The 26,499-nt window shown below is 42.7% G+C and overlaps 1 protein-coding gene across 1 annotated transcript in view; it reads left to right on the forward strand.

Moving 5' to 3' along the window:
• Window positions 1-26,499, forward strand: part of PCSK2 (proprotein convertase subtilisin/kexin type 2) — a gene marked incomplete at its 5' end in the record, with an annotated part of 53,352 nt that overhangs the window by 20,723 nt on the left and 6,130 nt on the right. The window contains 5 exons of the mRNA XM_010294803.1: window positions 1,292-1,368; window positions 7,951-8,039; window positions 10,684-10,859; window positions 22,669-22,884; window positions 24,174-24,274. Of these exons, the coding sequence (XP_010293105.1) occupies window positions 1,292-1,368; window positions 7,951-8,039; window positions 10,684-10,859; window positions 22,669-22,884; window positions 24,174-24,274 (659 nt within the window). The remainder of the gene's footprint in view (window positions 1-1,291; window positions 1,369-7,950; window positions 8,040-10,683; window positions 10,860-22,668; window positions 22,885-24,173; window positions 24,275-26,499) is intronic.

A 26,499-nucleotide genomic window follows, 5' to 3' on the forward strand; every position in this document is an offset into this window, starting at 1 on the left:
GGAGAACAGCATCAAGCCACGTGATAGACATTCTGTAAATCTCTGCTCCATATTGTCTGTGCTGAATATAAGCAACTAGGCTTTCTGAAATGATCACCCAAAAGAAATTGCTGTACAGTAACTTGAAAGATGCTTACTTTTACCCCCAAGGATCAAGGACAATGTTGTCCCCGTTTTGTTCTGGCACAAGAGTTTTTGAGAGCTAGGGGTTTTGAATCCAAAACCCAAAGACTTTGGTGCTACCAGTGGACTTTCTATTCCTGTACCCCAGGAACTGAGAATCTGCTGAAGGGGAGTGTTTTTAGGAGCAAAGCTATTCACACACGAGTCTCAAATTATCTTCAATAGCATGCTCAGCCAAATCTGAAAAAAGAATACAAGTACACATTAATTAAGAATTAACATAATTCTGCTCCTTGAGTATGGTGTTTATTAAAATATAAACTCTGTGAACATACATTTGAGAGGGAGCTTCTAAATGTTTTTAAAAGCTTAATTTTCAGTCAGTCTTTATTTCTTTTTTCGTTAAGAGGGAAGAAAGAAGATGGCACTTGACTTTCTGAAACTTTCTCTTTGCTTCTCAGATATATCATCAAAAAGTTGCTGAGTGTCCTTAACTCTGCTGATAGGGCAAAATCAGGAATGATTTATATGAAAAGCAAAGACATGGGACGACATTCTCCCAAAGCGCCTGAAAACCACATTTGTTCAGACAACTAAAGGACCAAGAAAATACGCAAAGAGATTTTCAGGCATATGTGCTGGCCCCTTATGCAGTTTTCACATTTGAATTTTGGGAAAGCCACATTCTTAAGCACTGAAATGCTTTTAGAGATTTGACTGCTTGTTGTAGTACCACAAATGAGTTTTAAAAAAATAATTCTCTGATGGAAGACCCAAGTGTCCAGTCACTTCCACCGCTGCTTAGAAAATAGGGTTCAGCCTTTGTCCTGCCCCGCCAAGCAGCATAATACCTAAATACTCTTGTAAGTGTTGATGAACAGTTCCTCAGTAGTAGCCCGAGCTCTCACACCACCTCACAATTAGCCACGCTATTTGGAAATACTCATGGTCCACAGCACAGGAGGCTTTGCACCCCAGAAAGCATCTTTCCCCAGGCTTGCTGGTGTGGGAGATGCATAGCACAACAGGGACCAGTTTGCGTCCAGATGCATCTCACAGAATGAAGAGGGCAAAGTTTACTAACGATTCTCAGCTCCTTCTCTGTGTTCCACTTTGTCCTGCACATCTGTTTTTTTGCTGATTTACTGAACCTTTTTGTGTTTTGCAGAATGCCAAAGCCAGCTACGACTTCAGCAGTAATGATCCCTACCCCTACCCCCGCTACACTGATGACTGGTTTAACAGGTAAATGGGTTTTGATGAGCCTGCTCTTCACTTTGGTTTGTTTATAAGAAATTATAAGTATTGGCTGATGTTTGTGGAATGCCTGTTTTCTGCTAAATTCTGTGGCTGCCAAAACAGAAGCTGCAGTCTCACTACTGCTTGAAAATTAGAGGTTACTTCTGACTTAATTTTTTTAGGTAGCTTCTAGATAATGCTGAACAGCCATTTTAAGGCTTATAAATTAGGTTGCTGCTTCAGAACAGTGTATGTGTAAATTGTTTGAATGGGTGATAGCCAAATACCGTTTTCTGTCAGCTGTCCTAGGACATTGTGGTAGCCCAAATCTGTACACGCTTAATACAGTTTTGACTGGTTTCCTGTTTACTGTGTCTGAGGCAGTATCACTGCTAGCTAATTTTAAAGGGAGTAAGCTGGAGGCAGGAAAAGGATTGGGGCAGGGGGGAAGTCTTTTCATCCAATTATAGATTAAGGCGGCAGAAAAGCAGCATGGTGTAGAATGGCCAGTTTAAAAACAATTAAATCTTACATACGATTTGAATCATCTGTCTCTTCACCGTGATTTAAGGATAGTGTACATGGGTAGTATTTCAGGGCTGATTCTGAGGTATGTCTAGCTGCTAGATGAATTAAAGTCAACGTACACTGACTGGGAACCTGTTCTGTTGTGTTCATAAACCTGGGATCAACAGTGCAGCTGTGTTTGTTGTGTTATTTCTCCTGAACACATCATGAGTGCCCAAGACTTACTCCTCCTTCAATATGTTCTGAACTTAGCTAGTTTCCAGCTGGAGAAGGTCTGGTCCTCAAGGTATGGTATAAATAAGAATGGCCCAAAAGAAAAGGCTTCAGATTTTAGGAAAAGTAACCTTTTTAGTTTCCCAAAACTTATTTTTGTTTAGAAGAGAACAGAAATGTGTGTCAACAGTTTTAAAAAAAACCCAACTTCTGTGCCATGGGTTCTGTATCTGTCCCAGGAAACAGCCCATTTTGTCAGGCTATAAGTGCTCCTAGCAAGATTTAACATAGTCAAGGGTGCAGAGTCCAAGGCACACCTGTAAGGTGTGTGTATGACCTGGTGATCTCAGTGTCCAGCATCTCTGCCTCTGTGGCAGTACTCCCCAGGGTCTGTAAATTTGTAGAAATTTTTTCATGATTCCAGTGAAATTCCCTGAAGTCATCTAGATGCAAATATAACTGATGTTGCAGCAGCACTGTGGATTTGAAAACCTGTAAAGGTTTCAGGGCTCAGTCTTAGTGCTCATCAAAAAATATTTTAGGCCTATTTGATGTGGTTTTCATGTCTAACTTAGTGCGGATGTATGGATGGCCTCTGAGTTTTGTATGGATTTTTTCTTTTTATTTCTAAAGAAATCAATTTTAGTTCTATCAGAATAGCACAACAAAGATGTGGAGCAGCTGTGCTTCCACCTCCGACACAGACTTCCTGGCATGGATCAAACAGATTTAGGAGCTGTGATGTTATCCTTTGTAGTCCTGCCATTTTTCAACCAAAGCAAGATGCCGGTGAGGTTTCTCCTTCATTTCGGGAAAGGACATCTGACACTTTCAAACTAGTATGAATCCCATTAGTGAATGGAAAGTTGTAGAAAGTCTAGGGCTCTAATTTGTGAAGGTCTGCTGCCTTTCTTGCTTTATTTATGCAAAGGATCTTTGTAGGAGAAAAATACCACTTAGCTCTGGAGCAGCACAGAGGAAAATTAAATCTAGCTTTAGTGGGTAATGGTAGCTCCTGTCATTTTCAGTGTGGAACTTCATAAAACTAAGTGTGTTCTGCCAAGCCCCATTAACACTGATTGTGCTGCTATCAAGTATTTTATAGTTGGGCACAGTTTGCCGTCCTCACGTGTTCTGCAAGGTGGCCCTGGAGGCAGAGTTAACCTCCTAAAGTCTCTTAAAACAGGCCTCGAGCATGCTGGACTCGGTAAGGGCTATGGTCTCTGGCCCCAGGTGCCTCTAGCTAAGTTCAGGCACCCAAGTGAAGAATCAAAGGTGAGCAGCACAGTCACCTGCGACCCAATCTGTAATTATTGAGAATGAAACATGCTTCAGGTTTTCAGAGAACTGCAACACTTTTTTCTATTTCTTTTCTAGAGGGGATGGGGACCTCAATTCAGCAAGTCAGGAGGAGAAAAGCAACGCAGGAATGCATTGCTGATTTTCTTCATTATTCTTTCCAGAAAAAAATGATACCTAGAAAGTATAGCATTCTTTGTCATGAACCTTGAGGTTTCTTTGGTGAGACAGGGAATTTTCTGCCTCACAAGGTAAATCACAGGAGAAATGCATTCAATAAAGCATCCCTCTCCTGCCTGCACAGTTCAAGAAGGCTTTAGGATACAAGATTTCCTGTTTTCTGCAGGCTAAGGCGTAAACCAAGACATCATGCCCAGCTATTCAGGAGCAGTTGTGACTATGTTTTTCTCTGCGTATTTCTTGGCTATACTGTTAATCAAACTGATGTGCTCATATATAAGCTATTGTCATAACTTCTGACTCCTGTCTGCCTATGATGGCCTGTCTATACCTGTATGTAGCTGCAAAGGTGTGTCTGAATAGAGAGTAGTTACACAGAAAAGCCAGTGAGACACCTGCAATAAAGGCTCCATTTTGCTCAGTTTGCAGTCAGTGGTGTATCTCCCATTGAATTTTATGCATGCGGGAGGATCAGACTCAAAATAGGATAGCGTAATATCCCTTTTTCCATAAAGAATATATTTCTGTGTGAGCAATTCAAGTGATTTGTGGAACAAGAAGTAGAGGACTGTTTTTTAAAGAGATGAACCAAAGGCCTTTTGTGAGCTGCCAGCTGCATGTGCAAAGTGTCATTAGACTTTAAGAAAAAAAGGAAAGGTTTTTGCATGGAGTATTTCATTAATCGCAGCTGCTCTGCTTATAAGCACAGATTCCCCTTCCATTTTGTGCTTTTTAAGGCTGCTGGAAACACTCTGGCCTTTCCGTTTAACAGCCATTGGCCTATGAAACCAAGGAAGGTGGGTTTTGGAAGGGGACAGTGTGGTGCCTCAGGCAGGGAATTGCAGTTGGGCAGGTCGGCTGTTACAGGGAGAGGCACATAGATAACTGGGCAGCCAAGGGACTTACTCCCCTGCTTACTGTACTGACTGCTTGACTGTGTTCAGACCCACAGCCTGGGAACCAAGCCAGGATAGGGAACACTGGGTGCAACATGGGGCAGGCCTGAGGAGCAGTGAAGGAACCTGAACCAAACCCTGTTCCCAAAAGCAGAGGCAGCTTTACAGCGCTTAGTGGTTTTTACGAAGCACTTTGGGAACAGCCTGTGATTTTTAACACCCACTCCTCCCAAACCACATCCAGTACCTTGGCATGTACCATGTTGTGCAGTGCGGAGGTACCCACAGGAGTCAGAGATAGCTCGGCCTTTCTGTTACAGCCCTCGGACTTCTTGCTGTGAGCATGAAGAAGGCACAACTTGGGGCTCCCCATCTCAGAGCACTGAGATTACGAATTTCTGCGACGATATAAATAACCAATAATTATCTCCACTCCCATAGCCTTGTATTCTGTAGATTCTCTCACCCAGATAAGAGTTAGCTGGGCAAAAATTACTATCTTGGAAACCCATATTCTCCAGAGGTAAAAATGTTCTTTACTTATTATGGATCCAAACAAAATACCACCGAGACAAGGAAAGAACTCAACTTGTCTTCCAGACAGCGCTCCTTAACAGGGTAAAAACACCTGCTCCCCTCCTCCTCATTTTTCAGTCAATACAATGGAAACAACATAATAATTGAGAATTTGTATGAACAGATTTAGCAGCTCTTTCTGCCTGCAGTGTTACGACACAAGTGTCAGGGAGGAGCCACAGCACTAACTGCTGGTTCTTGGTGTGTTTGGATGCAGGCAGAGTGGCACATTCCCCAAAGAAGGGGGACGCTTTCCCTTGTGCAAACACTTGAATGCTCAGAAGCTGTCAATGTGAGTAAAAATGGGATCGCATTTGACCCACAAAAGCGTGCCTCTGAGCTTAGCATATTGAACTGCTGCCCAGCGCAAGCAACTAAAGTGGTCAAGAATAGGCAGATCCTCGCAGCTTTTGAGACTGCAGTTCTGCATAGCCCTTCCCCGGCAGACAGCTGAGGTTAAGAAGGATGTAGCCTGTCCTTTGCTGTCTGCAGAAGCATTTCAAAGCAGATGAAAAGGAACCTTAATGAAAATCTGTGCCATCTCTGACTCTTAAAAGATGTGTCGATAAAACGGCATGCACTATAGCATTGGTAGTGGGTTTTAGAAATAGTTTTCAAAGACAAAGCAGAGTGAAATCTTCGCAACTAGTACAGATGTTATTTAAACAAGCTGAAGGCAAAACTGACTTTCAGTTGAATCACCTTCTTCCATCTTAGGTTTTCACAAATGTTCATGTAAAACGTTTTCTTTTATTCCATATACAGTGTTTATGGAAAACTTGCACTGCATGCTACTGTATGGTTTACCTTTGAAGTAACTTGTTCATAGGTGAAAATATTCTTTTTTCTACTCTGTTTTCTATCCCCTTGTTTTAAACATTGACATAATAGTGAAGAGGTGAGCGTTGCAGAGAAAAGCTGTGATTTGTGCCTATGACATTGGTCACTTCATAGAAACCACAGTGGGTTCATCGATACATGAACAGCAAATAGGGCAAAATTGGAAGAGTCTGTGATTTGCCATTAATAATTCAACTAAATGTGTTTCCACTAACTCACATGTGACTTTTTTTGTCTAGTCAGCAGCATGGTATCTAAACCCTGAGCTGCTGGAACAGGTCTGCTTGCTGTCTCCATCATGTGGGCCAGTGCACTGGGGAGGCAAGGTTGGGGAGAGGACCTTCTGATAAAATCTTTTCACCGGGAAGGTCCTAATACAATTTTTCCATCTGTGAGAGAAAGAGCTCACCTGGCAGTGTCACTGATTTTTTGCACCACAGCATCAGTCAAGACAATTTTTTAACAAAGCCATTTATTCTGCTCTGTGGCTTGTAGCTAGCCCACAGGTGACTAGATAATGAATACCTAGCAACACTATTTTTTTTTTTTCACAGTTCCTTGAACAAGGGCATGAGGGAAAACCTGCTTGACTGTTGAAAGAAATTTCTCCAGCAGCTGAATAAGAAATCCATATTGCTCTCCTCTCTGCCCCCTTTGTAAAAGGAACTTGAATGAGATCTTCACCCTTTCATGATCAAGATTATTGTGCACATTTGAGGCCAGTCAATTTTTTTTTTTTTGTGAAGCTGCCTTTAAAAGTATATTCTTCCAAGTAGAGTGGGAAAAAGAATGTGTTGCTTCTCACCCCTTTATTAATGTTACACTCACCTTTGCCAGAGATGCTTAAAGGGAGAGAGGGAGAAAAAAGATGATTAAAACAAAACAATTCTGCTGCCTCCCAGGATGGTTCATCTGGTACTCTGTGTAGCCTTTACAATACAGCACTGCTAATTGCATGAATCCTTAGCATGCTATAGGAGCAATGCCAGTTTTAATGCACAGAGTGGATTGATGTGAGCAGTAGGATGGATTCATATTGATTCAACATCTTAAATTTAAACTTGACAGCAGCACAGGTTTCACCAGTTTCTCTGCTGCTGTGCTATTTTTTTTTTTTAAACTAGATTATATTGTCCATTTTTATATTCTCTGTGGTTTAATTTCTGTGATGAATTAGGAGAAAGGAAAATGCAATCTGCCTTCCTGCAGGACTGCCTCAAAGCCACTTCCAGTTAAAGGGTCTCTGTTGAGAGCTGTAAAGTACTTCAGAGACACTAACTGTACTTGAAATGCCATGTGTCAGCCCGGATCTGGACCTCCGTGTCAGAGCAGAGACATTTCCCACTTGAGCAGAAAGCAGTAGCTCCGCCAGCTGGCAACTGGAGCACCTTGTCAGCTCTCTTGGGAATTAGGCACTGGAGGAGAGGGATGCGTGTGCCTTGGGTCTGGCCAGCTTTGGGCCTTGCCAGCCAGGCTACAGCTCTGGTGCTGAGGAGTGCAGTGTCCCTTGTGGCTCCCTTCTGCCACTCCAGTTTGATATTGCACCCACCTCTTTCCATAGCATTTCTTTGGTGGGCAGGGATATGCTCCTGATACATGTTTGAACAGGAAAAATGCAATCAGACTTTGTTCTGTGGAGTTCAAAATAATGGGTGTCGCACTGTCAAGTCACAAGAATAAAAGAATTATATTGATCTTACTTTTACAGTGGTCTGTCAAGGGCATTTCTACTGACTAATAGTTGCTAACAAGGCAGAACCTGTTAAAAAGAAAAGGTCTGAATAACTTTACAACTCAGTGTAGCATAAGTATGCATGTTAACCTCAGAGCAAGCATTGCTTATATTGCAGAGGGAAAGTTGATAATCTCCTGCTTCAGGAAGGAGTGAGCTTATCTAAGTATCCAAGTACAGCACTGAACAGTTTGCCATTGAACGGTTTTCCTCTGAAGCACTGGGAGCTGACTATGAGGCAAAAACAAGATCATGGTGATCTGGCTCAATTCAGCACACGCATTAGCTGGGTTCACGGTGGTGTCTCTGTCTTCCCTTTTGCAGCCATGGGACAAGGTGTGCAGGAGAGGTGTCTGCTGCTGCCAACAACAACATCTGCGGCGTGGGAGTTGCGTACAACTCCAAGGTGGCAGGTACTGTAGTATTTCAAGGTGTAAATGGTCCTTATGACACTGTGCCTCAGGCAGAACTTCTGCAGAGACGGGGAGCATTGCCCAGGACAGGACTGCAGGCTGGCACTGGGCCATGTGTTTATTATTTTTCACAGTAGCTGGGCAGAGGAATTTCTCCATGGCTTTGCCTTTTCAATTGAGGGCCTTATATAGCCTCTTTAATAACATTGCAGAGGAGCAGCTCAGCTCCTTCTTATGCCAATTCCTGTTTGTATGCTGATTTTCAATGCTTCTTCCCTGCGTGGTTGCAGAATCATTTGTGACAAATCTCATTTTGCAGGAGGTAAAATATAAATTCCTTCTGCTCTTAGAAGCTGTACTTGAAAAGGCAAAATCCCGTGCTGCTCTTACTCTTTAGGGTCTCACAGGGCAGGCCCTGCAGTGCTGTATATCTCTGCAGTTATTGGTTTCCTCTGTTTTAACAAGCGATGCAGAGTGGTAGGATGCACAGAATGAAATGGGTGGTGCCTAGCACCCAGCATTCACACCTCAGGTGTGTTGGGTGTTTTTACTTCTAACTAACTCTTGTCTGCACCGATAGACTGAATACAGGGATTGGAATGAGTTAGGCTCTTGGACAGCATGTGTGGGTTTAGTTTAATCTAAAGAAATCCATTTTCCCACTCTGAGTGTTCCATCATGAGAACCAAGGCACAGCAAGCAAAGATAGATGATTATGAATTTAATTTCATTCCCCAGTCCACACTAAAACTCCAGTGTGGATGTGCCCATTTCTTTCTGGGGATGGTTCACAGTGTGTGCGCAAGGGCAGCTCCACCCTGCTTGTCAAGTCCCTGTTTCACCGTGCGTCAGAAGAGTCTGGAGAAAGCTACGTTTCACCTACCACCTGCATGATCAAAAGCTGAATCTGTACTGTAGAAGGGCACCAAGCAACGTTTGCTGAGCTGTTAACCCCAAGAGGTATCACTGAAAGTTGGTAACTGGACAGGCAGGTCTAGTGCATGTCCCCTTTCTTCAGTAATATTAATGTCCTCTCCAGAGGTAGGACACTTCATATTTACATTCTGGCAATAACTTTCACTTTAAGAGGTGCCTGAATTGAGGCATGGGGTTTTGTGGGGGATCTCATCTGTATTATTAGTATAACTCTACAACTTCAAGCTGCTTGCTCAAAAAAAAAGAGGTGAAGGCCTTTTCTGATGACCAACATCCTACAAATAATCTTCCATATTTGTCCACTTCGTAACAAAATCCTCACGGATTTTTTCAAGTGCCAGCCTTTCCTGCCCGAGGACAGTGTGCACCTGCAGCACCACCGTGTGGTCAGCGGGACCGTGGAAGTTCGTTAGAGCCGAGAGTCTGCTGCTGACACGATGCAGGGTCCACGTGTGCAGCTAGAATTGGAAGTTGGTCGCCAAGGATCAGGGGCATCATATGTTTTGCTTCTTGTAGCTCTTTTTTGCCCTGAAGTCAAACCAGATGGCTTGGCTCCTCCTGTTGTTCCCCACACACACCAGGGTCAATAATTAATTCTGTGGTTTCAGTGCAGATCTGCATTTTAAAAGCATGTTGAAGGGATTTCTCACTCACTGAGTTTGACTTCGTAATTTGTAACTTGAATTAGCAGATCAGGAATATCCAGCTTTGGTCTGGTTTCTGTTTGAAGTTTTTACCACTTTTTCCAGCTTCACATTTGACACATGGATTTTGTATTGAATATAGTAAAAGCACTGGCTTTTAAATCAGGGTTCTTGCTGCCATTCACACAGTTTGGCTCTGCCCCATCTGTGTCCTAAAACTGTTGGGAAAAGCTGAACTTCAACTTGAGGCCACAAATGAGAGTTGGAACATATCCTGAGTTACTCATCCAAAGGCCACAGAGAGGTTGGCTATCAGTGAAACTGTCCTGTGTGTGGGGCATGATGGATGTGAGGGCTTGCACTCCTGTCTTTGTTGCACTCTGGCTTGCTTAGGGTCAACACTTTGAGGTTTTATGAAGTTGGCATGTCCTAGGATTGTATTGTTTAAACTCAAACTCAATTTCTAATGCAGTATGGGTTAAAGGAAGCAGGTTTTAGTTTGCTTTTTTCTCCAAATGCTGGCCATATTTTGCTATTGCGTCTGCATGTTGACACAGTGATATTTTTCCAGGAAAATGCTGTGTAGTGTGTTTCCCCTCTCTGATTAAATTCTGGGGAAAAAACAAAATAAACATAAACATTACTTGAAAAACTAATGAAGTGTCAACACATCACTGAGTATCACTTAGAGATGGGGGGGGCTTACTCCTTTTCCCTAGTTGTTACAAAATACTATGTTAAATACTATTAATATTATTTAAATGCTATGAAATGCTGAGATCACTGAATACTACTGTTTTTAAAGTGTTTTCAAATAGTAGATGGAAAATACTATGTAATTAGAAAGCTAACAATAAAGTGTTTTCTCTTTCTGGGCCACACTGCATTGCTCTGGCTGGGTGTAAGCACACCCTGGTGAAATGTCAATGTGAACACGGAATTACTGAGTGGGTGAAACTGGCAGTGAATTAAAATACCTGTAACTGGGAGACTTCTCCAGGTGCTGAGATTTCATCTTGTGCTGGGTAATGCATAATTCATGTTTATGTTGATTAAATCTACAGGTATTCGAATGCTCGACCAGCCATTTATGACAGACATTATTGAGGCTTCCTCTATCAGTCATATGCCTCAAGTCATAGATATATATAGTGCCAGCTGGGGACCAACTGATAATGGAAAGACTGTGGATGGACCTAGAGAGCTAACACTGCAAGCGATGGCAGATGGTGTGAACAAGGTAACAGTCTTGTTCAGTAGTGTGGGTACTGGGGCAGAATGATATGTACACACTCGCACTGAAACCAATGGCTTGGGAATACATGGTCCTCCCATAGGTGTTGCAGAGTGCAATGCAATTGTGTCAACTATCCCAGCTTTCAGTGTATTCCAAGGTTAACTGACGTTCGCCCAGCAGTATTGTGGCATTGCTTTTACTGTGTAGTCTCAGGATACTATGCTCTCTTGCATGGAACTGTGTTTATCTCTAGTCAGCTTACAGATGCTTTTCATATGCCATCGCAAGTCAAAATGGAAAAGCCTGATCCTGTAAGTATTTTCCAGGGTGAAACATGCCAGCTGTACTACTGACATCACATTGTCTGTTTTGGTGGGCTACCAATTTAATTATCGTTCGGGATTTGTAGTGTCCTTCAGGTCACTCATATATGGTCATTATTGTAGCTGTGATTGAACCACAGTTGTTCAGCTGTCCATGGAGTAATATTATTCCCCAGTAGCAGGAGCCTCCTTGTTTATTCCCACTTTCCCCTCTCCTCCTAGGTGTTTGTTAAAGACACTCGATATCATCTTAGAATCTGTTAAACCTGTATTCTATTAGAAGGTTGGGTAGAATGTGTGTCACAACTCAAGAAGAAAACAAATTACTCCAAAACAAACAAACCAACCTTGCACGGCTCTGTCTCCATCTCTTGAGTGGTATGCAGCCAGGACAACCACAGCTGTTCCTGGTGCTGTAGGGAATGAGCCCTCTCCCCTTAGCTGATCGTAGATGGGTTTCCCTAATGAAAAGATCTGAAATTCTCCAGAACATCCGGGGTGGTTTTGTGTGGCAGCTCCACAATTACTCATTTTTCCATCCAAATTATTTCTTCCTCTTACTCGTGCCAGTTTCTCCCACTCTTCATCACCACCTCGCTGTGAGCAGCACATTCAGTTTACCATGTTTTGTGACAGGATAATTAAATCTACTGCTGTGGTAGGTAGTGAAGCATCTCAAATTTTGAACCTCAAATGTTTTGCCTGTAACAGATGAATTATAGTCATCTTCATGCTCTCACCCATAAAATTAGCAATGTACTGCAATAACGCAGGAAGACTTGTCACAAATTTCTCCCGAGTCTGCTCAGTTTTGTAGTATAAACTTTACAAACCTCTGAAAAGCTCAAAGTCCCTCTGAAGCCATCTTACACAAGCTGTGTTTCTTCTCATGACTTACTTTCATTTATCTGGTGTTTCCATAAAGATCCCCTTAAACACTCCTGTCTTGGGGAGGATCTTTCTTAGGTACGTGACACAGTTGATATGTTTTTAGCAACACCTTGATGTCTTACAGTTAGTGGATATTTGATCTTCCTTTCACTGATGTTGGTTGGAGCAGACATAAACTCTGAATATAGAAAAATTCCTGTATAGTTTTTGTGTTATTCTCCTTGCATACAGAACTTATCTAAAGGTAACAGAAAAGGCACTAATAACCCCAGCAGGGGTACGCAAACTGAACTAAATAGAGGTATTTTACCCTTCAAGAGAAGCAGATCTTAAATTGTAGTCATGTTTTTTTTCAGTTTGGTATTTAAAAGATCTTTCAATTAACTTGCCATTGTATCACAATATGCTTTAGTTTGTGGAGTTATGCTGGAATTAACCTTCTCTTTGAATGTTAACTATAGAAGAAGGGATTTTTCTCTTCTGTTCTGTTGTCTGGTTATAGTCCCATACTTGGGAGTGTTGGTGCTACTTTTTGAATGCCTTCCCTTCAGAAGCATTTTTAATTCTCTTTAAGAAATAATTTGCAATATTAAGATCAGAAGGGGCCCTGAGATCTCTCAGGATGAATACTTGTGAAGGAGAGAAAAAGGTGATGGTGAGCTGCACTCGGGAAAGATTGCTCTCATACTTTGTCAGAAAACATAAAATTAACAGGAGAGCCTCGCATTAGGAAGCCAGTTCTGTCAAAACAGCCATTGCAGAATTAGAGAGCAGAAGGAATGAAATTGGATTCTACCTAAGAAAGATATTGTTGTCCAGGGACAATTACACTTAATTTATAGTGGCAGTATCTCAGCTATTTCCTGGCAAGACTTACACGGAAGAGACAGCTCCACCCCAAAAGAAATCCCTTTGCATTGTGATCGTAGCTTTACCCCTATTTTGCTTGTTACATTTCCTATCAATAGAATGTTTTTTGGGGGTATAGTTTGTTCCGATCTCTGTTTGTGGAGAGACAGATTTTTCTAAGGATATTTCAAGATGTCAGTGGATGCTGGATCTTCTCCATGGTGCTTTGAAAAACCCACTACAGACTTCCCTGCATGTAAAGGAAGACTTAACAAGCCTTTGATATAGTACCTTTTAACCTAGTTTAGGTCTATAATATATGCATCAAATACTCTATTGACTGTACAAATGTAAATCTAATTTATGGTCATTTTTCAGAATAAAACCCTCTCTTACTAAAGAGAAAAGCACCTTTTATAAACCGAGAGACAGATAAATGTAGGACTTCTTTTTCTCAGTCTAAAGCTGATTCTCACCAGTGAGATGGTTCACGAATTAGTGATGAAGCTGAAATATTGGCAGGGAGGAAGCAACATGCTGAGAATAAAAATGTGTTATTAAACTAAATGCAATACTTTCAAAAGTACTAGAAGGAAATGTAAGATCTCCTGCATAGAGGAAGATTAATATCCTTACTTCTAATGCAATAAACTAAAAATAAGTAAGCGGGAGTGATACAAAATTCTTACAGGGAATAATCAGACTGAGTTGACAAACACAGGTAACATTTACCTTGTTGTCACCACACTTGGGAAGCCAGCTCAAGGAGAAACTCATTGACAAGAGTTTTGTCCTTCCCCCAGACTCCATTTCACTGTCATGTCCTTTTGAAGTTCTCCTTCCAGAGCTGCTGGGATGCCAAGGGTCATCTGATAATGATAAGATGATGAAAACTGCAGAAACTGTGAGACTTCTTGCTTATATGTCTGTTTTTATGGCTTGAAGCCACACAGCCATAACCAGGCGGACGAAGGCTGGTGTATCTTTGTATCTTTCCTCTTCTATTTCCCATTCTTGGCATTTGTTAAGCTGATTCCTGCCTTCGATCTTAAACATACTTTCACTTTGGTGTGCTGTTTGCTTGTAAGGTAAATAGCATGAATAAAGGCAGCACTAAAATATCATAATGAAGGACAGCAGAATCTGTTCATCACACTGGCAACTCCTTTATGGGCTCTTTTACTAACTGCATTTCCAAGGCTGACCGCAAAGGGGGATGACATGTGCATGAACTTGGTGTCAGCATAATACATGTAATCAGAAGGTACTGGGAAAGGGACTCATGCTGCTTTTTGTTATTAAGACACGATCCCGTTCATTTTTTAGTGCAATCTATGCTTTGCTGAGTTATCTCATAACTTACGTTGAAACTTGTGAGTATCCAGTACCTGCCTAATGAGGAGGTCTTGCACTTGCCCTTTGCTGTGAGGCATCTGATGCTGGCTGCCAGCTGTAACAGGAGACTCTGCTAGACTCTGCCCGAGCCAGATATCCATTAGGGTAGTCCACAACAAGCGAAGGGACAAATGCTGTTCTGTCTGGTGAAAGAGAGATCCAGAAAACGCATTCTGTTGTGCTCTCTCCTGCTTTCTTCAAACGCACTTGCCAGGAGCAAAAAATGGATATCCTTAATGAGATTTTATTATCTGGCCTCTAGACTCTGTCTGAGACACATCTATGACCAGCAGCAGGTTCTGGGGTGTAGGGAGAAAAGGTATATGTTTCTTTACAGTCTCAGTAAATCACCAACCTAACATTATTCTGGGCTGTCCCAAGATATCTTAGCCCTGCACCAAGACCAGGCTGCTCATATGCTCAGTTTTATTGCTTCTAATCGCTCTGTGTCACACATTTGCAGATGTATTTCCTTGAGCTATGGAGGAATTTTACTGCAGGTGCAGAAATACAAATTAAATTCAGAGTGGGGCAAGAAACCAGGATGGACTTAGGAACAAGCAGCCCAGCAGTGTTGAGCATAGCTAGCTATCCCATCTGATTGAGAGGTACTTTCATTTGAGAGAAAGGAGGAGTGAGCTGGTAGTGGCATTTTATATATAGCATGGCTGGACAAAGCAATGCTGTGTGATTTACATATCCCTTGTCTGATCTGTGCTTACCCACTTTGTTGACTATAGAGCTTGGAGGGGGAGGTAGGGATGGTAGATGGGATTGCTGTGACAGCACAACTCTCTTAAACGTAGACTTTTTGTTCTCTGGTACTTTGCATCTAGAATTGTATCGGCAGTCATCTTAAACAGAAAAAGGTAACTAGCTCAAGAACTAATTCCACCCATGTTTTATGGTACATCCAGTCTTTAATGCAGTATCCAGTAAACATTTCTGATTTGCCATTTCATGAGTCCAGTTCTTTCCAGCTTCAGCTATTGGAATTTAAGGCAGTAAAAAGAGTAATCAAGCTAAGCTGGTCTCTATCTATTGCATTTTTATGACGTAGGCTTTTATATTAGAGGGTTGTGAGGAGGTGCTCATGGGCTGAATTAATTTCTTGAGACTTTGCCGGCTCAGCCAGAATATATAAGGCATGATCCATTTGTGCTTGTGCTGGTGAAAACATTATTGCTTCCATAATACAGTTCCACCTAAGAAAATGCTGCACAAGTACAAATTGCCAGGGGAGCAGTATTAAGAACTTACAGTCTCATCATGGCTCTGTAATTGGGCTCACCAATGAAAGAAGAAAGGACGGTGTTAAAAATGAAAGGAAATATTTCTCATTTGCCTCTCTCCAAGGCCACAGGCATTGTGTTACTGTTCTCTGAAATATGCTGAAGATAGCATGTTAATAAAGTATATGCAGTTAGATACCTCTAACATAATTTCATTTGCTCAACAGCCAAGTGCGGATAGGGAAATTAGTTTATGATCTAGCAACCATCTGATTACTCCATTTCTGAGAAAGCCTTACAAGCTTCTTTATGACTTGGGAGCCCTTTACTACCGTATTACCATTGTGTCTGGAATACGCGTTATAATTCCATGCCTTGTCTTATTTATATACAATAAAATCAAACCTTATTAAAACCCCATGCCAGTATGTTACATCTACTTGGAATTCTGAAGTCACCCTGTTCATCTGACAGGGGATATTTTCATAAATAATTTTGTAAAACAACATGACCCGCTTTTCTGATCTGGTGATGGGATACATGACCTTTGACTGAGTACATGACCCAGGTGTGAAGATCAGTCTGTGACCATCTGCTTTCCTGCCACAGCTCAGGGTGTGGACATGTGCCTCTGAGGACAGGACGGGGGCAAATCTCAAGTGCCACTGGTTTCTGTTAAGTCACCCCGTTCATCTGACAGGGGATATTTTCAGGCTTTTGTAAAACAACATGACCCGCTTTTCTGATCTGGTGATGGGATACATGACCTTTGACTGAGTACATGACCCAGGTGTGAAGATCAGTCTGTGACCATCTGCTTTCCTGCCACAGCTCAGGGTGTGGACATGTGCCTCTGAGGACAGGACGGGGGCAAATCTCAAGTGCCACTGGTTTCTGTTGTGATACCAGCCACCTCAGCGATGCCTTGGTCAATTGAGGACCTTAGCTGTTGTAGGTTTATGCTTTGCATGGGCCTGTGACAGGGTTAAATATTGCCCTTGACAAAGACTCAAATATTTGACTGTCACATAAAAAGCAGAAAGCTGCTGTATCAATAGGTTGGGACAACATGGCAATATTTGTAAGCTCCAAATGTAAATATTTTCTTTATTGACATGTAAATTACTGTTTTCTAAGGAGGCAAGACAATAATGTAGCCTCAAAATGTAGATTTTGTTGCCTCACTCTGACCCCAGGAGTGGTTTTGCCTAATCTCCGTGCCGCAGCTTGGCAGCCATGCGCTTCAGCTTCCCAGCAAGGCTGACGCTGCAAGCTGGGAACCTTTGCACAGTGTTGCAAGAGCCATGGGTGAAGCTGTGAGGCCGGGGTTCATCACGCCGGTTGGGAGCTCTGGGCAGGGAAACCAGCATTGTCACTGATGGAAAGTAAATTGGGTGTTTAGAACCTTTTTCTTGGTGATAAACTAGCTCAGAAATACTGAAAAGAGGATGAGATTGATGTGTGCAAATATTATTGATACCAGAATTAGGCCTGCAGGATTGTTAGACTAGAGTAATGCATTATCACTTGTGGTATGCAGTCTAGAATCCTGTAAAAAAGGAATGACTAATTAAAAGGTTTTGCCTCAGCATTTAAGTTCCCTCCCCATTTCCCTGCTGGACTGAACCCTAACTGAAACCTAATGCTGCCTCTCTTCACCAAAAGTGTAATTTTCCGTTCGTTTCTCTTGGCTAGCAGAAGTCTGTCCAGTTTCAACAGTAATTCAAACATAGCAAATGGCTCAAGCAGTATTTTTAGCTAAAGGAGATATTAACAATAATGTAATTAATTGGGGGTTGGTGGATGGGAGTTCAGCACTCATCTGTGACCAAGTCTAGAATAAGTCAAATAAAGCCTTTTGTTAAGAGTTTAGCAATTATAGGGCTTAGTTCTTTGAGAATCTCATACGGAGCAGTCTCTTGTACTGGGGTGATTATTGCTTGACCCAAATACTTTCAGAAATCTGCTAGGAGGAACCAGACAGCCAGTTATTGAAGGCAACAAAATATGAAAGGGACAAAAACAGGAGAAGCACAACTGAAACATGGTTCCAAGTGACGGTTGTCCTCTGCATAGCAGCCAGACATTTAGCTGAGTTCTTCCTCCTGCCAAAATGGCCTTTCCTCCTTCTCTGTTGAATGCCTGAGGGTTAGATAGGCCAACAGCGAAGGGACACCTCCTTCAGCAGCGGTGAATCTGAGCAGGATAACCCAGCTGCTGTTTCTTCTGTGCTGAACTCCATGACTTGTGGGTGTGCTGGGTAGGCCAGGCATCTTGGGCTTTCCCAGGGACACAGTACAGCAGCTCCAGGCTTCCTGGAAGGGGCTGGACTTGTGAGAAGTGCTAAGGCGTTCAGCTCAAACAAGACAGCTGTTCCCCTGAACGTGTGCAACGGCAAACTTTAGACATCTAAGTATGTTTCCTGCTCAAAACTTCGGTGTCTCTGTGGTTAAAGTGAGACTACTTGAATGGCTGTGAAGCATGTATTTCTGCCTAAATTTTGTTTTAGATTTTAGCATTCCCCAAGAAATCAGTATAGGAAAGGAGCAAAGGGATCTACTAAGTCACAGGCTACCAGATTGCTCTGAGCAAATCAGCCTGGCAGATGCAGAGGTAGCTGGAGGAGCCACGAGAGCGAGGGCTCAGTGGGCTGTCCAGCTGGCACCACGTCAGGGATGCAGGAATATGCAGACGGGCTCCAGAAAACCCTGGCAGTGCTAAAGATGAGTAGCAGTTCAGCTGTGCCAAGGACTCACTGCCTCCAACTGGCTTATGACACATAGCAGTCACTCATGCGCAGGAGTGGTGGGGACACCAGGGCAGAGCAAGGTCTCCGCGTAGGCTCCTGGATGTCTTGAGAGCCCAGCCCGATGCTCCCCGCCACATCATGACCGTGGGCACGTGGTTCCACAGCTCTTCCACAGTCCGTCCTTGCCTTGGCGTGCCCCAGCCTCAGGGCGCGATGGCAATTTTTACGTTGCCTGCATGGGCTGCAAACTACACTTTCTGAGATAATTAGCAATCGTTACTGAAGGATGCAGTTTTTAATTACAAAACACATACGGATTTTCAAATAATTCAGTCCTGAAGAGAAACGCTCTTTTCAGAGAAAAATAAAGTTGAGATGAATAGAGGATGGAAACTAACTGAGTCCTATTCATAAGTCAGTAGGACCCATGGCAAAGACCTGAAAAAGCAGTAGAATTATTTGCTTTTCCTGGAAAACCAGCCTCTCTCTTGCCATAGCAAGCACATAAATTGCTATTAAATTATATAGAAGGTGCTGAAACACTTCCTTTTATTCTTAAAGGGAAGAATTACAAAATAGCTATCATATGTCACACAAAAAGAAAGGTGCTTATGAAGTAATATGTGCTTTGAATTTGTTACAGAAAGCCATTTCCAGTTCTGTAATTCTTTATTTTTTTTCAATGTGCTCCAGCTGCGTTTTCTTCCTTATAAATGGGACAGTCCGTCCATATCAGCAAACCATTTGGCTGTCCTTATCCTGAAATACCTTTTCACTGCGTGTAAAAAAATACCTCCTCGCAGTCAGGTGCTGCTTTTTTTTATTCTTCTCCTGAGCCCATCTGCCTGATGGTGTCCTGATGCTGTCATTCCCTGGTACTTGGCTTTTCGGGGCAGGAGTCTGTTCTTTGTTTTCAGCCGGTTGGAAACTGTTAGTCCTGATCTATGACTGAAGGATTAGGCCAAAGCCAGAGGGCATCAGAAATGTGCTGTAAAGACTGTGGTGTTCCTTCCATCCATCTTTAGCAACTCCAAGTGAGCGAGCTAGAGGAGCCATTGTAGAGGCTGTGCCATGTTAGAGGCCCAGCTGTAATTCACACGGGCACTTGCCAGCCTTGATTGGAAAGGTCAGGGAAGCTGGAGGAGATGTATTTGTCAACCACCACCATTTTTTATCTGGAAAGTGTGATCCAGCAATCAGAACTTTGAGAATCACTGGCTCGGGCACTAGTCCAGCGAGCACGATGAATGAACACAGTAACAAGGGAAAAAAAAAAAAAAAGAGTTCCAGATGGGCCTGAAGTTACACAAAGTGAATTAGGCTGCAGTCCCCTGCCAACTCCCTTTTGCAAGGTAGTTCAGTAAAGAAGTTTTTCTGGGATTATGCTCTTCAGAAGATGAGAAAAGGGGTAAGAAAATTTCTCAGGAGTGTTTTTTGCTGGTAGCACAACATCCCATGAAGGACATGGAAATAGAAAACCTGCTGTTTCTGCAGAGAGAGCTGCTCAGCAGCTGCCTGTGACTTTCTAAGCATATAGCCTTGCCCAGGATTTAATTCTGGTTTAGCCTGAATTGAGAGGTGGGCCTTTCTTGGGCTTGTACTAAATGCACCAAGATCCATTCCAGCTCTGAGTGAGATACAACTTCAGATGGCTCAGAAGTGTGGGTGCTACTCTGTGCCTCACTTTTGGGGAAACTGAACAGGTTTCAACGGGATTCTGGAGGAAAGATACTCTTTACAGTGTATCTTATTATCTTCTTGGTCTTCTCTCTTCTTTCTGTCTCCTCCTTCAGGCTCCCTCTAGTGTTTATAGTGTGCATTACGACCATCTTCACCAGTCGTCTTTTTGGTCTAAATTTACAGCAGCCTAAGTTGAGAGACACCACTGAAATTTTTTAGGTTCATATAACATTGAGATGGAAATAGGAGCTTTCAGTTCGCTTTAAATATGACACTTAGTTGACCCAACTGGGATTTTTCTGGTTTAGACTACTACCATCCAGAGGACTGAAAATTCGCTTCCCCTGAAGCCAAGAAATACATTCTGCCTGCTAAATGAAAGGATGCCTGAGGACAGCCACCAAACAGTGTGCCTGGGCGAACTGTCCAACTACTGCAGGTCTGGCTGTGGGAAATGTGAGCAGCAAGTCCCAAGCACCATCGCAAGTAATGTACTTGGACTGCTATCAGTTTATTCCAGTAGTGTGTGCTCCTCTTTCCAGTCCTGGCTAAGAAGGAAAGGCAATTGAAGTATTAAGAGGTGAATTACAGGTTTTAACACTAAGCCACACTACGGATGTGACTCTCATAGAAGTGGTATCACGAGGTCATTCTCACGTTAGAGTATTTAGATGCAGAAACCTGTCCCCAGCAGCATTCCACCCATGAACTCGAACCCAAATTTAATTTCCTCTGTGGATTCCCCCTGCTCCCCACCAACAATCTGCTAGACCTGTTTGTGGCCATTCTGCCACAAATCCTGCCTGTGGGTTGAAATGCTTCACAGCAATACCCAGTTTTGGCAGTGTGGAACAATTTGCCAAGGAGAGCTAAGTCTGCTTCCCCATGCTGAATGCTGCAGAGACTAACGTCCAGGCACCAAGCTACTTCTGTGAATTTATCACATGAAAATGAAGTGTTTCCTCTCCCTTTAAAATGACTGGAAGGAAAAGGTTGTTTAAGAATGGGCGTGTACATGCCAAACATCCTAATCCTGGCACCAGCGGTCATCTGCTCTCTGCATTGGGCAGCAGCCTGCTGTTTTGGGACAGAGATGTGCTCGAGCTGCCACCAAGACCGTCCAAAGGAGGCAGATGGTGTCAAGGTGGTGTGATGGTGTATGTGGGCATGATGGCAAACTTGGGATGTAGCCTCTGAAGTGAGTCCAAAGGCCAGGGTTGGGCCCTGTAGGGGAAGAAGTCAAAGTGAAAAAAGGCATAACTGTTCTTGTTATGCTGATCTTTTTATTTTTTAAAAAATAATTTGCTGGAATTGCTTTGTTCTTAGACACGTATTTTTGTAACAGTGTCCTCCTCCCTTAAAACTCAAATGACTGATCTCAGATCTTTGTGGGAGTTCTTAGACTGATTTCTGTAAGCTTTTTCATGGTCATCATCTTCATTATGAAAATCTATGTCCCAAGATGTTATGTGCCCCAGTGGCAGCAAACCTGCTGTGCAATTCAGTGGATTATAATGCAACTCACTAATGTGCTTGAAATAATGAGATTGCTCTGTTCAGTGGGGTATGATGAAAAATAGAAGCTACTGCTGGGAGCTCAGATTTGATTTAAATTCCTGGCAGAAAAGGTTCCCAATTAAAATACCATTGCAGGTTGCTATGTTTGTATATTCTTTAACTTCCCGTTTCATGCTGGACAATGAAGAGGCCAGAAGAGATTTTTTTTTCTTACCTTCTGCCCAATGCATATAAACAGTATGTTAAATTGTGCCCTTCTGGTGCTGCTAGAAGTAAACAGGGAATTACATTAGACTAAACGCAGAGAGAATGGTGGCTGTGCTGCAATCGGTGGGAGATCTGAGCTTAGGGTTCAGTAGCGCTGATCTTTTCCCGAGTGTCGGGGTTCTCGGGTCTAACCCCCTTCCAGGCAGCCCTGCATACTCTTTCTTAGTATGGGATGAGAAGAAGGAGCTGAGTTGATCCCTTCCCACTCCTTTCCTACCTGCAACCATCTGCGAGCTGGGGAGAGGACACAGATTTCTTTCCTTTAACCAACAGGAAGCCTTTATAGCTGCCCTTCAGCTTCAGCCTCTCCCGTCCATCTCTCGCCTTTTCAGTGTAATTGGCAGACCATCTTTCTGTAGGTGATTCATATGGTCCCATAACTTTATTTTCTGCTTAGTAGTAGAAGCTGGTTTGTCAGAAAAACAGCTCTCAGTCAGTGATACCTTTAAGAGAAAAAACGTATTGAGAGAAAAAGGTGCCAGTTTTACAGAGTTTTTCAGCCATTGCCTGAACCTAATTGGATCTTACAAACCCAGTGTGTGAGATGACCTATATCCCTTTTAAAAGAACCCTTTCCTCATAGCACTTAGACCTTGACATAAATGCTAATGAATCCATAAAATGTCGTAGCATCTGGCAGAGGAGCCTTCAGGGCGTCAAGCAAAACAGGAGATAAATGGAAGTGCTTTGTGTACATAAGGTTGCAGAGCTGGCCATGACTGCCAGTTAACTGGATTTAATAACCTGCAGAAGTCCATGTTATTTCAGCTTAAGGTTGATGTATATTTTGTTTGGACCAGTTTTCTCCTTTATAGATGCCTAGCGTTACAATTACATGTGCAGTTTAAGGTAGCTGCTATCTCCTATTTGCAGTTTAACCCAAGAGGGTGGATTTTTCCCTTTCACAGGGCCGCGGCGGCAAAGGAAGCATCTATGTCTGGGCCTCTGGAGACGGGGGCAGCTACGATGACTGTAACTGTGATGGTTACGCATCGAGCATGTGGACAATCTCCATCAATTCTGCTATAAATGATGGACGGACAGCTCTGTATGATGAAAGCTGCTCTTCAACCTTAGCCTCCACCTTTAGTAATGGGAGGAAGAGAAATCCGGAGGCTGGCGTGGTGAGTCCAGATATTATTGTGCTGTTGCTGCTGTCTTTGTGCACTCCCACGACCTATTACAACTCTGTCTGCTTTGGAGCAGCAGATGGTTCTTTGTTGAGATGGATATTTTCTCATCTGCAGTACATGATGGTGCCAAAACTGTCAGCTGAGGAGATGTGGGATTAATACTGAGAACAGCAATGATCTTCCATCTCTTGGAGCTTCATGTAACTGGTGCTTTCCTTTATCAGAAACCAGATTTAGAAGTTCAATAGCACTCTTCCCAGAGGATGGTGCGACAAAAGGTGTCTGTAAAAATCTGAATGAAAAGTGTCAACATCTGAGATCATGCTTACTTATGCTGGCAGAGCAGTCACAAACCAGACTTGTGCTGTGCTGCAAGCTGCACAGAGCAGAAGGACATTCAGTCACCCACAGAGGTGATGTGGGGGTTCAGATCACCCTCAGTCTCCTGTTGAGCAGTGCAGAGCATCGTATTCAGGGCCATACCTACAGCTGGAGAATACGCAGTTTGTGTTCAGGTGTAACTGAGATTCTCTTCCGCCGCACTGATCACTGCTCTTCAGAACCTTCAGACTAGCCAGGACATAGACTAATTCACAGAGTGGAAAATTCAGGTGTAGTAACTCAAGGTTAGTTTTTGCCAAAAGCTGTTATACATTTTCTATGGCCCTGTCTCAAACCCCAAAGACCCACTGTATAATCCTAAATGTCCATGTGCGGTGGCAGATGGAAAAATACTGGTTTCTATCTTGGTATCAGCTCTATGCTGACATCAGCCAAGATGATCTGTGGCATCTCTGTTGTTATTGGCATAAAATGCATCTCTTAAGGTTTCCTTCTGGTCTCTTCTTAGTGATTGATCTGCATAGAAGATAGAAGCCTGGTTCTGCTGTTGGTTCTGCAGTTGCACAAATGTTGAAAAGCTCAATACTGTTCACAATTCTAGTTTCAAATCCTTCTGATAACCACAAGGGAGTTTAAGGCCTTTGGTTAAACTGTGTTTATAGGAAATAAATGCCATCCGTATGAGTTTATGAGTTCTAAGCGGTAGTAAACATTGTTTTACTACATCATGATTTATTCTTGCATTCAAACCTTCTGTTACTATGTCTTACTGTGTTCTTAAATTGATGCACTATTCTAAAGAAAACAGATCCTAGGAACAAATGCACCATTACTTTAAAGAGCACGGGCACAAACTCCACTTCTGTATTTTTCTGAGTCTGTAGCTGCAAGGAAAATGGACCATCTGCTTTCATTAATTATGTCTAATATCATTGCAGGCTACAACGGATTTGTATGGCAACTGCACCCTGCGTCACTCGGGAACGTCTGCAGCTGCCCCTGAAGCAGCCGGAGTGTTCGCCTTGGCCCTGGAGGCTAAGTATGCTGTTGAGAAATTCCTTGTGAGCTCTAGAGAGGAGAGGGCCTGTGGTTTGTTTAATGTTGTTCATCATTTCAGTTGGCTGGCTGTGGCATGGGGCTAGAACGAGCAGCTAACAAGCTGCCCGCTACAGTGGCGACATGCACGGTCCACTTACAGGTGGAGCAACCCTCTTGCCAAATCCAGATAGCAGATATGTTTCAGCTGACTCGCTCTGTCTGCGTCATCTCCATCCACTGCTTCCAGGGGTTTGTCTTCTCCAGCACTGTTTGGAGGGAGAGATTATTTCCTTTCTCCACATACCCACTGTGGAATGCCCAGCCTAGAAAAACATAAGAACGAACCTATAGTATCAGACAGGAGTTCATCTTGTGCCACATACTGTCTGCAATGACAGATGCTTAGGGGAGAGTACGACAAATGGGGATTAAGAGCGATCTTTCAACAACAGCTTTGGCAGTCAGTGCTTTGGAGAGTGCAGTCAGCCTACCCTGCCACAGGCAGATTTCTCCTCCTTAAATTTGTGTAACTCTCTTTCACCTTGTCTGTATTTGGCACCTGTGTCATCCAGTGGCAATGAGTTCCACAGTAGTAATATTTTTTGGTGATGGTGGGGAATGTTTCCTATGTTTTTTTTTTAACCCATGGCTGGTAATTTGCTTCTCTGCTATGTAATTGCTCTGTTACGTGAAAGAGTAAATATCCATTGTCTATTTAGCACCTCCATGCTATTCATGACATTGGAGCCCTCTTGTATATCTTGCTTCGCTATCTTCTCTAACAATTAGCAGAAGTTTTCCTTACAATAATCTATACCAGAGACATTTGCTCAGTTATAGCGCTTCAGTTGCTGTAACAGCCGCATGAAGTTGTGTGTACATGCACATAGTTTTCTTCAACAGTGCAGAAGAATGAAGATTTGGCAGAGGATATAAAGTCTACATCATTAGCTGAGCAATGATTGTTGTGCTCAGAGCATGACTTGGGCCAAGTCTCATTTTTTCAGGTTTTACACACGGAAAACACCCATGCCAAGTGTTTAACTTTGGATGATCATTCCTTCTACTGTCAAATTTGTTCAGTGAGACAACCACCATGTAATAAATGAATATGGCCATAAAAATATAAAGGTTTAATGAATTTTCTGACCACTGCTTGTTTAACCTGGACTACAACCTTAATATCTCGGGAATAATTATCATTCCTATTCATTTGAATTACCCGTGAAGACTGGAATTACTCTTGCCAAACTGTCACTTGTTACTATCACTATTAGACTAATGCCCCTGGTTTGCAAATGAGTTTCAAACCTTTGCTGAGAAGGCGGTCAGGGGAGAGAAAGAACTGTCAGCATCTCCTATCTCCTTCCAGACTGGCTCTGTTAAATTGTATTGTGCAGAACTACCCTGCATGAGTTACACCAGCCTTCACGGGGGTGGCTAACAATCTCCCTTGCAGACTCCTCTTGCCTGCAGTATGTCAGCTCATATACAATATATGTCTGACAGGTCTCTAAAAACAGACCAATCTGTGAATTGGAAAGTAGTTTTAAGATATGTAGCAGCTCTTAAAAGATTGCAGCAAGAATGATGCAAGTGATAATCTGCTTTTCAGCTATCTTGTGTCACCTTGGAAAAATGACAGTAATTGGCTATTCTGGTGTACATTCAGCATGCACACATGCTTATTACTTGGGGCACAGAAAGCTGAAAAGCAGATCCTTTTAAGGTTGATGGTTTGAATCAGACATATTGTAATGTTGAAAGAGTTCATCATAAAACAACTGGAATAGCTTTAGTTACGTAGAATTAGAATGTCAGTTCTAAAGCTTCCAGAATAATAACTTACAAGTGCCCTTCCTGTCATCATAATCACTGCAAATCTAGGAAGACAAGAGCTGATGATGAAAAATGATCATCGAATCTAGACAAATGTTACTTGACCGCATCCATCCATGCTAGTACATCACGGGTGACAAAGCTCTACCGTACCTCGTAATGCAAACCCACAGCCACCCACAGCCCATATACCCATATGCGCAGAATACTGAAATTACTAACACCTCGATTGTTGCAACTCATCAACTTCATCAGCTTGGGGCTTCTCTGGGTGAATCTCGGAAGGTCCATTGGAAAAGCAGGAGGAGCAGGCAAAGAAAAGAGGGCAAGATTTAAGGGGAAGGCTAGGTGAAATTTTGTCATCATCTTTGTCTTTTTGTATTCTTT

This window comes from Phaethon lepturus, unplaced genomic scaffold, assembly GCF_000687285.1.
Source record: "Phaethon lepturus isolate BGI_N335 unplaced genomic scaffold, ASM68728v1 scaffold12299, whole genome shotgun sequence".
Classification (NCBI taxonomy): Eukaryota; Metazoa; Chordata; class Aves; order Phaethontiformes; family Phaethontidae; genus Phaethon; species Phaethon lepturus.